Source organism: Microcebus murinus, chromosome 3 (assembly GCF_040939455.1).
Source record: "Microcebus murinus isolate Inina chromosome 3, M.murinus_Inina_mat1.0, whole genome shotgun sequence".
Classification (NCBI taxonomy): domain Eukaryota; kingdom Metazoa; phylum Chordata; class Mammalia; order Primates; family Cheirogaleidae; genus Microcebus; species Microcebus murinus.
This window is the reverse complement of record NC_134106.1, coordinates 8,012,738-8,022,363: the sequence shown is the minus strand read 5'-3', so window position 1 is coordinate 8,022,363 and position 9,626 is coordinate 8,012,738. Positions and strand designations below refer to the sequence as shown.

Sequence of the window (9,626 nt, the reverse complement as noted above, 5' to 3'; positions counted from 1 at the left end):
CATCACTAGTGGCTAATTATTAGGGAATGGCTGGTTATATAGCTCAAGGTTTTTTATTACTAATCTCATAAAATATTGATTAAGACATGAAATATAGCAGCAGGTTGCCAATTTATAGGCAGTTCCCATTTATGTAAAACATTCAGAAAAATGAAATTTTTGAATTATGTTAGAACATAAGAAAAGACAATTCAAAGGACTTGAAAGCATTTAATTGTAACTTAAAAAAAATAAATAACAGCTGTAACTAACTTTTGTGAGCAATTTCTCTAAGAAGTCTAAATTCTGTAGGTCATTAAAAAGTATTCCTGGCTAAGGGAAAGGCATCTGTATTCATCTGCGTGAATGTGAAGGTGGTGCCAGCTGACCTCTAGTCAAGAAGGCTAAGGTCAATGCGGAAGTAGACGTAAGGAAAGTAGTCCTGGTTATTGAGTTGCAACCCAGGGATCTCCACAGATGCCTACAAAAGAAGACATGGTAATAATGTACTGAGTGCATAAACTACTTTCCTGTTTTATTTCTAATTTATATGTTTGAAGAAGCTCTCCAGGCGATAACCATATATTGTGCCCTGCATTGCTGTGGCCTGTCCCCAACATGTCCCTTACACACTCCCAACCCCTTCCCTGCTATGCTTTAACATTTGTGACATGTAGATTTTTTCATAAGCCTGGCAAATAACATTTTTTTCAAAGTGTCTCACATGGGGACGCTGACCTGACTGTGGAAGTGCCACTGTTTCTGGGCCATATACCTACATCCAGTATACTTGCAGCAGCTACTTGATCCAGATGTCTGAAGACAGAGTTTAGAACCTCTCTTAAACGTTTGGTGGATGACTTCTTATGTGGCTGCAGGAGCACTGCCTGGAAGTTCACTGGTAGTCCATACCTGTTCAGATAGAAGAAAGTGTGTCAGTAGCTCCTCCACATGCGAACATGGACACAAGGAACCTGACAGGGAATGAAGAGCAAATTCTGGAAATGAAAAGCTCCAACCAACACGGCTCAAAAATAAACTCAGGCAAAATGTCTAGGGTCAGAGGTGATCTCTCTGGATAGAAAAAGCTCTAGAACATGCTAATCCTCTTCTGGTAGCAATAGTTTTTGCCAATGGAGCAAAGAGGTCATTCCTGGCTGTGAGTGACCCTTCCCTGGTGAGTGCTCTAGCTGAATGGTGGCAATTGAACTGAACATTCTCTGAAGCATTTGTCTAAAACCCAGGACAGCTGTTTTGTTTTCCTCCCCTAAAAGAGGCAAAACCCGGTTTATCAAGATTGTTATTAGTTCCTTTTGCTGAGTTTTTAGATGGATAGAAAGGATTTTAAATGTACCTGGTTGTATGCCTGAGTACATTCGAAACCACTTGTTGGGGCGAGCTCTTGCTGTAGTGTTATCCCAAGACAATTACTTGTATCCAGTATGATGATAAACATGTATTTTGTGATTGGGGAAGCATTAAGGCACACATCAGTGAGGAAATGCTGCAACATTCAGTCCTTAGCACCTGTGCTCCCAGCCGTGGCGGGAAAGCAGTCCTTAAGATGCCCTTCCTCTCACCTAGGACTCTGGTTTCTCCAGACGGGCCTGCCACGCGTGTGAGTCACAGGGACAGGATATGTTAGTATTACTAAGGTTTTATTTTCCAATGCCCATAAATTATCCTCTGGCTCCCAAACCTTCCCAGCCCTCATTTGGGGCCAAGTATTCCCTGTGATACTGCAGAAAGGTGAGAGACCTAAACATGTGAAGGGGCCATTGGTAACCACTGATGCTTTTGCTTTCACTGACCAAGCTCAAGGCCAACCTAACCGTGTTGCCTTCACCTTTGGGAGGCAGTGCCACAGGAGGCTGGCAGGAGTTCACAGGCAGGACAGTGGTAGCGGCATAGGTACCAGGTGAGACGAATGGCCCAGCTGACCACCTCATCTCTTTTGTTTCTATTTCTGGTCATCAAAGCTCTGGTGTCACCCAGAGGAAATGAACAGAGAGGCTGTGAACCAGCACATCTGTCACAATGCTTGTGGCCTTCCCAGATGGCAGGTAACCACCAGTCCCGTACCCCAGGCCACGTGCACACTAAGAACTGGCACCCTAGTTCTCCATGTGACTGCTAGACATCACTTGGCCACCCAGACACAAACACTCTGCTTTGTCATCATGCAACCTGGTGATTCCACCGCAGTCATGGCCAAGTGGCCCTGGAGGTTGTTTACCCATCTACTCGGAAGGGGCCCATCGTTAAAGCCCGCTCCCTCCCCAGCCTGAGCTCCAGGGCAGAGGCCTATTCTGTCTTGTTGGCACTAAGAGGCCACCGTGAGCACTCACTGAGAGTTGACTGAAGCTAAACAGCTCTCCCGCCTTTGACCCTTCCTCGGCCTCTGGGCTCTTCCAAGACCCTCCTCGTCCCTCCCCTCTCCCTGTGGCTCGCCAAGGCACCCCGTGGATCAACTCTGACGAATGCCACCTCCATTCTGCCCAGAACATGAGCCAGGAGCAGTGGCCTGTTCTCCCTGCTCACTCTCCTCACTCCGCCCCAGGCCGCGCCCTCCTGACCACGAGGTCACCGGGCAGGGAGCCGCCCACCCGTGCTCTGAAGCAGGACTCAGCCTGTCTCCATTACTGGCCCTTCCCTTGACCAACACTTTCCCTGCTCAACATAAAACGCCAGCTCCCTAGAGCTCTCACCCGACCCCGTCCTTTCTGAGAGCCTGAGTGTCTGATCACTGTGTCACTCCTTCAACCCCTGTCCTCCAGCCCCTCTCACCAATGACGTCCTCATAGCCAAATGCAAGGGACACCTGAAACCTGACATCCCAACCATGACTGCTCCCTCCTCTGCCAGCCTCCACGTACTCCTTAAATAGCTGGGTGTCCCTGTGGCCCTTCTCTCTGTGACTCTCCCTGGGCAATGGACCTGGCACCTGCCATCCATGATTCTCTAGTATCTGCTCCCTGCACAACCCCCCCCCCCAGCACCCAGACCTGATGATGCAGCCACCTGCGCAGCCTCCTGGCAGCCCCACCGCCCACTCACTGTCCTCTTGGGTCACTCGGGCCCCTGGGACACTTCATCTGTGACCAGCACCTCCTGGCCTGAGGACCGTGCCCACTTTACCTCGATTGTATTCAGTCAACAGACATGTCGCATCTATCTGACTCTGGTGACAGGTAGAAAGAGGACTCGGACTCAGTGCCCAGTGCCGGGGAAAGGTGCACACCTGTGAGACGAGGCAGGCGGCACAATGCCAAGGGGGCGAGGCAGAGGTCAGGGGAGCAGGGAGGCAGGTGGGTTCGTGCCAACGAACTGGTGAGTTCAACGTCAGTTTCTTAGGTTATCTCTTCATGTGATGGAACGTGAAAAAGCTGGTTAAAAGGATCAAGCAGCTCTGCACACAGTGGCAAGGAAATAAGCAAGGTGCGGGACAGGAAGTGTAGAAAACCCCCTGTGGGGGATAACAAGGGTCTCAAAGCCACAACCACGACTATCTCTGGTGAGGAGGACCTGGATGGTGAGGACCTTCCGCTTTCCACAATAGAGATTCCTGCGCTGGAGCTGTTTTTTTGTTTTTTTTTGTTTTTTGTTTTTTACAATGTTCAGTTATTACAACTGTATTCAGGAAAAACAGAGTAAAAGATGTCACACCCTGATAGTTTTGAGAAGAATTCTTTTTGCATATACTTTTAGGGGAAATACTCGGTTTTATCGAACTTAAGATATTAACCCTTTGCACTCGGATGTCGAGTGTGACTCGACACGGTTAGCATCGGTAGCAGCAAGAGAAAAAAGCAAGCGAGGGCAAAGGGTTAAGGATGTCTGCCTCAACCTCTCTCTTGAGCAAATGGGCATCCTGTGAGGTGTGGACGGACTTCTCCGTATTGGGCCTGAGAACAACCGATTTCCCAGACAAGTGGGGTTGATCCGGGAACTGTCTATACTACAGATGGCCGGGACACTCCAGATTTGCTTGGGTACACCCTCCCCCCCGATGCTGCCACCGTGCCATGACAGGCCTCCGAGATGGGCATGCGTGTGTGTGAGGGGGTGTGGGTACGGTTGTGGTGTAGATGTGTGTGTGGTGTGTGTGGTGTGGGTGTGGCATAGGTGTGTGTGGGTATGTAGGTGTAGGTGTGGTGTGGGTATAGGTGTGGGTGTGGTGTAAGTGTGTGTGGTGTGTGTGTAGGTGTGGATATGGCATGGGTGTGGTGTGTGTGTGGTGTGGGTGTGTTGTGTGTGTGTATGGTGTATGTATGGTGTGTGTGTGTGTGGTGTGTGGTCTGTGTGTGTGGTGTGTGTGTGGTGTAAGTGTGTGTGGGTGTGGCATATGGGTGTGGGTGTGGTGTATGGGTGTGTATAGGTGTAGATGTGTGTGTGTGGGTATGGTGTAAGTGTGTGTGTGTGGTATGTGGGTGTGGTGTGTGGGTGTGTATAGGTGTAGTGTGTGTGTGGTGTGGTGTGTGTGTGTGTGTATAGGTGTAGATGTGTGTGTGGGTGTGGTGTGGTGTGAGTGTGTGTGTGTGTGTATAGGTGTAGATGTGTGTAGGTGTGAGTGTCTGTGGTTGTGGTGTGGGTGTGGTATGTGGGTGTGAATAGGTGTAGATGTGTGTGTGTGTGGTGTGGTGTGTGTGTGTATAGGTGTAGATGTGTGTAGGTGTGAGTGTGTGTGGTTGTGGTGTGGGTGTGGTATGTGGGTGTGAATAGGTGTAGATGTGTGTGTGTGTGGTGTGGTGTGGTGTGTGTGTGGGTGTGTATAGGTGTAGATGTGTGTGTGGGTGTGGTGTGGTGTGAGTGTGTGTGGGTGTGTATAGGTGTAGATGTGTGTAGGTGTGAGTGTGTGTGGTTGTGGTGTGGGTGTGGTATGTGGGTGTGAATAGGTGTAGATGTGTGTGTGTGTGGTGTGGTGTGGTGTGTGTGTGGGTGTGTATAGGTGTAGATGTGGGTGTGGTGTGGTGTGAGTGTGTGTGTGTGTGTATAGGTGTAGATGTGTGTAGGTGTGAGTGTGTGTGGTTGTGGTGTGGGTGTGGTATGTGGGTGTGAATAGGTGTAGATGTGTGTGTGTGTGGTGTGGTGTGTGTGGGTGTGTATAGGTGTAGATGTGTGTAGGTGTGAGTGTGTGTGGTTGTGGTGTGGGTGTGGTATGTGGGTGTGAATAGGTGTAGATGTGTGTGTGTGTGGTGTGGTGTGGTGTGTGTGTGGGTGTGTATAGGTGTAGATGTGGGTGTGGTGTGGTGTGAGTGTGTGTGTGTGTGTATAGGTGTAGATGTGTGTAGGTGTGAGTGTGTGTGGTTGTGGTGTGGGTGTGGTATGTGGGTGTGAATAGGTGTAGATGTGTGTGTGTGTGTGTGGTGTGTGTGTGTGGTTGTGGTGTGGTATGTGGGTGTGGTGTGTGGGTGTGTATAGGTGTAGATGTGTGTGTGGGTGTGGTGTGGTGTGTGTGTGGGTGTGTATAGGTGTAGATGTGTGTGTGGGTGTGTGTGGGTGTGTATAGGTGTAGATGTGTGTGTGGTGTGGTGTGATGTGTGGGTGTGTATAGGTGTAGATGTGTGTGTGTGGTGTGGTGTGAGTGTGTGTGGGTGTGTATAGGTGTAGATGTGAGTGTGTGTGTGGTGTGGTGTGAGTGTGTGTGGGTGTGTATAGGTGTAGATGGGTGTGTGGGTGTGGTGTGGTGTGGGTGTGTGTGGGTGTGTATAGGTGTAGATGGGTGTGTGTGTGGTGTGGTGTGAGTGTGTGTGGGTGTGTATAGGTGTAGATGTGAGTGTGTGTGTGGTGTGGTGTGAGTGTGTGTGGGTGTGTATAGGTGTAGATGTGTGTAGGTATGAGTGTGTGTGGTTGTGGTGTGGGTGTGGTATGTGGGTGTGAATAGGTGTAGATGTGTGTGTATGGTGTGGTGTGAGTGTGTGTGGGTGTGTATAGGTGTAGATGGGTGTGTGTGTGGTGTGGTGTGAGTGTGTGTGGGTGTGTATAGGTGTAGATGGGTGTGTGGGTATGGTGTGGTGTGAGTGTGTGTGGGTGTGTATAGGTGTAGATGGGTGTGTGGGTGTGGTGTGGTGTGAGTGTGTGTGGGTGTGTATAGGTGTAGATGGGTGTGTGGGTGTGGTGTGGTGTGAGTGTGTGTGGTTGTGGTGTGGGTGTGGTATGTGGGTGTGTATAGGTGTAGATGTGTGTGTGTGGTGTGGTGTGAGTGTGTGTGGGTGTGTATAGGTGTAGATGGGTGTGTGGGTGTGGTGTGGTGTGAGTGTGTGTGGTTGTGGTGTGGGTGTGGTATGTGGGTGTGTATAGGTGTAGATGTGTGTGTGTGGTGTGGTGTGAGTGTGTGTGGGTGTGTATAGGTGTAGATGGGTGTGTGGGTGTGGTGTGGTGTGAGTGTGTGTGGTTGTGGTGTGGGTGTGGTATGTGGGTGTGAATAGGTGTAGATGTGTGTGTGTGGTGTGGTGTGAGTGTGTGTGGGTGTGTATAGGTGTAGATGGGTGTGTGTGTGGTGTAGTGTGAGTGTGTGTGTATAGGTGTAGATGGGTGTGTGGGTATGGTGTGGTGTGAGTGTGTGTTGGTGTGTATAGGTGTAGATGGGTGTAGGTGTGAGTGTGTGTGGTTGTGGTGTGGGTGTGGTATGTGGGTGTGAATAGGTGTAGATGTGTGTGTGTGGTGTGGTGTGAGTGTGTGTGGGTGTGTATAGGTGTAGATGGGTGTGTGTGTGGTGTGGTGTGAGTGTGTGTGGGTGTGTATAGGTGTAGATGGGTGTGTGGGTATGGTGTGGTGTGAGTGTGTGTTGGTGTGTATAGGTGTAGATGGGTGTAGGTGTGAGTGTGTGTGGTTGTGGTGTGGGTGTGGTATGTGGGTGTGAATAGGTGTAGATGTGTGTGTGTGGTGTGGTGTGAGTGTGTGTGGGTGTGAATAGGTGTAGATGTGTGTGTGTGGTGTGAGTGTGTGTGTGGTTGTGGTGTGGTATGTGGGTGTGGTGTATGGGTGTGTATAGGTGTAGATGTGTGTAGGTATGAGTGTGTGTGGTTGTGATGTGGGTGTGGTATGTGGGTGTGAATAGGTGTAGATGTGTGTGTGTGGTGTGAGTGTGTGTGTGGTTGTGGTGTGGTATGTGGGTGTGGTGTGTGGGTGTGTATAGGTGTAGATGTGTGTGTGTGTGTGGTGTGAGTGTGTGTGTGGTGTGGTGTGGTATGTGGTGTGTGTGTGGGTGTGTATAGGTGTAGATGTGTGTGTGTGGTGTGGTGTGTGGGTGTGTATAGGTGTAGATGTGAGTGTGTGTGTGGGTGTGGTGTGGTGTGAGTGTGTGTGTGTGGTTGTGGTGTGGTGTGAGTGTGTGGTGTGGTGTGAGTGTGTGTGGGTGTGTATAGGTGTAGCTGTGTGTGTGTGGTGTGGTGTGAGTGTGTGGTGTGGTGTGGTGTGTGGGTGTGTATAGGTGTAGCTGTGTGTGTGTGGGGCGGTGGGGTCCACGCTGACCCGAGGCTGGGGGTCTGGTGCTGGGGAGGACGGCGAGGCCACGGGCAGACATGGGGAGCCAGCGGAAGGGCTGGGGCGATGAGCGGAGACACGGCAGAGACGAGGGGAGCCCGAGGAGTCGCAGGTGGGTGGCGGGGAGGGACCCTGAGGCAGCCACCAGCACAGGCAGGGAAGGGGCCCGGGAGAGCAACAGGGGACCGGGGGGCCGGAGGAACAAAGGAGCCTGCAAGTCAGAGCTGCCACAGCGTGCCACGCAGCGAGATCAGGAACACTTAATGACCCAGGATATCCTCCAAATACAGCAGAAAAGCGAGCTTCAAAAACTGTTTCCTGTTTGACTCTATCTTCATAAAAATCTAGTAAAAATCATCTGTATCTATACATTAAAAAAAAAACTTTAGCCTGGGTGGTGGCACACACCTGCGGTCTCAGCTGCTCGGGAGGCTGAAGCAGGAGGATCGCTGGAGCCCAGGAGTTTGAGGCTGCAGTGAGCCATGATGGCCCCACTGCACTCTCACCTGAGCCACACAGTGCGACCCTGTCTCAATAACGAACAAAAAATCCCATAAAACCTAAAGGGTGCCCGCCAGGCTGTCAGCACCGTCCTCTGCTGGTGTTAGGATTCTGGGCGATTGTCATCCATTCTTTGTGCAAACCTGCAATAAAGTTGTGCTTCCAAATTTGCCCCAGTGAACCTGCTTTTTTTTTTTTTTTTTTTAATAAGGCACAATAAGTTTTGTTGTTGGGTTGGTTTGGGTTTTCTTGGAGGCAGAGGACCGAGACAGTCTGGGGCTGCCTTCCAGGAGCCCTGGGTCCTGCAGGCTGTGCAGGGGCGAGGACAGGACCCGTGGAGGGTCCACGTGGGATGCAGGGGAGGCCGGAAAAGGAGGGAGCGGACAGCAGGGCGCAGGGCTGAGCTGAGGGTCTAACCGACTCAGGGCGTCCCACGGGTTGCCAAGAGCCACAGACACAGGAAAGAGAGGGCAGGGGCGGGAGGAAAGGCGGGGCTGGCGTGGCCCCAGACGGCTCCTCTAGACCCGCTCCACCCCAGGGACAGCCCCGCCGGGCACCTCCACGCACCTGAGCACGGACTCCACGAACACTCTCAGGGCCTTTATGTGGATCCAGGCAATGAAGGCTTCGCTGAAGTTCACCTTGAGCCAGCGCAGCAGGGGGCCCTGCAAAGACCAAGGAGCCAGGTGACCCCTCCTGGCCGCGCCACCGGACGCCAAGCCAAGAAAGGACTTCGGGTTTTGGCAGAGCAAGCCCTGAGCTGAGAAATAGTGCCCAGGATCCAGCAGAAGCAGAGAGTCGGCCGGACAAGCCCCGGGGCTGGCTCGGGACTGCAGTGTCCGGGGCGCCTGGCGCTGAGGAACTCGGGGGCCAGCCACCCGGCACATGCTGGGGCCACCACAGACCGGGGTGCGGGGAGCTGGGCGGCCCCTGACCTCAGGGCTTTCGGCAGGCAGCTCACGGGCGTCCGCCTGACACTGCGCAGCCAGGGAGCCCACCTTCTCGAAGGCTCTGCCCCTGCTCCTGGTGTCCCCCACTGGCTGCCACCTCAAGGAGCCCCACCTCACATGGCCACGGCAGCTGCCAGTAACGCTGGTGTGGCCGGTCCTCTGGGGGAGCTCAGAGTCTTGGAGCAAGAGCTCCGAGCTCCCACCTGGCACCTCCGACTGCCCCTGAAGGTCAGGGTAGGTCCAGCAGGGCAGCCGAGGGGAGAGAGCCCCGCTGCCACCACCGTCCCCCGGCCTGCCCGTCACCAGCTCCAGCCACCTCCGGCCAGGGCAGACCGCCCAGCCACAAGCACCCCTGGCCGCGGGCGCGGCAGCTGCAAAGAGGCCCTGCAGAGTCGGAGGAAGGCAGGATTCGGGGCTCCTCGCAGGGAGCCCTCCAAAGCCAAGTCAGATAACAGAAAACGCGAGATTTGTTTTCTCAGAAGGCGCCTGAGCCAGCGAGGAGATGCGAGCCGGGGACCCCCGGGGTTCGGGGGGATGCTTACCTCGCCCTCGCCCTCACTCTCTCTCTCTCTGTCGGTCTGCCCCGCGGCGGGCCTATCGGGGTGACCTAGCGGGGTTACCTTAACCTTGTGGTCCGGGAAGGTGGATGATCCCTTTTTAAGAGCAACACAGGAAGTTTGCTAAAGGCACAGAAATGATTTATTAATCTTT

The 9,626-nt window shown here is 52.7% G+C and overlaps 1 protein-coding gene across 3 annotated transcripts in view; it reads right to left on the bottom strand.

Moving 5' to 3' along the window:
• Positions 1-190: 190 nt before the first annotated feature.
• ATP6V1C2 (ATPase H+ transporting V1 subunit C2) overlaps positions 191-9,626 on the bottom strand; it is a 52,650-nt gene continuing 43,214 nt past the window's right edge. For 2 of the 3 annotated variants that reach the window (XM_076000547.1, XM_076000548.1), the window contains 4 exons: positions 9,458-9,595; positions 8,533-8,630; positions 759-891; positions 191-460 (listed from right to left, as the gene is read on the bottom strand). In XM_076000547.1, coding sequence (XP_075856662.1) covers positions 371-460; positions 759-891; positions 8,533-8,630; positions 9,458-9,595 — 459 coding nt within the window. In that variant the 3' untranslated portion in view covers positions 191-370. The remainder of the gene's footprint in view (positions 461-758; positions 892-8,532; positions 8,631-9,457; positions 9,596-9,626) is intronic. The other variant, XM_076000549.1, reaches the window with a different exon arrangement.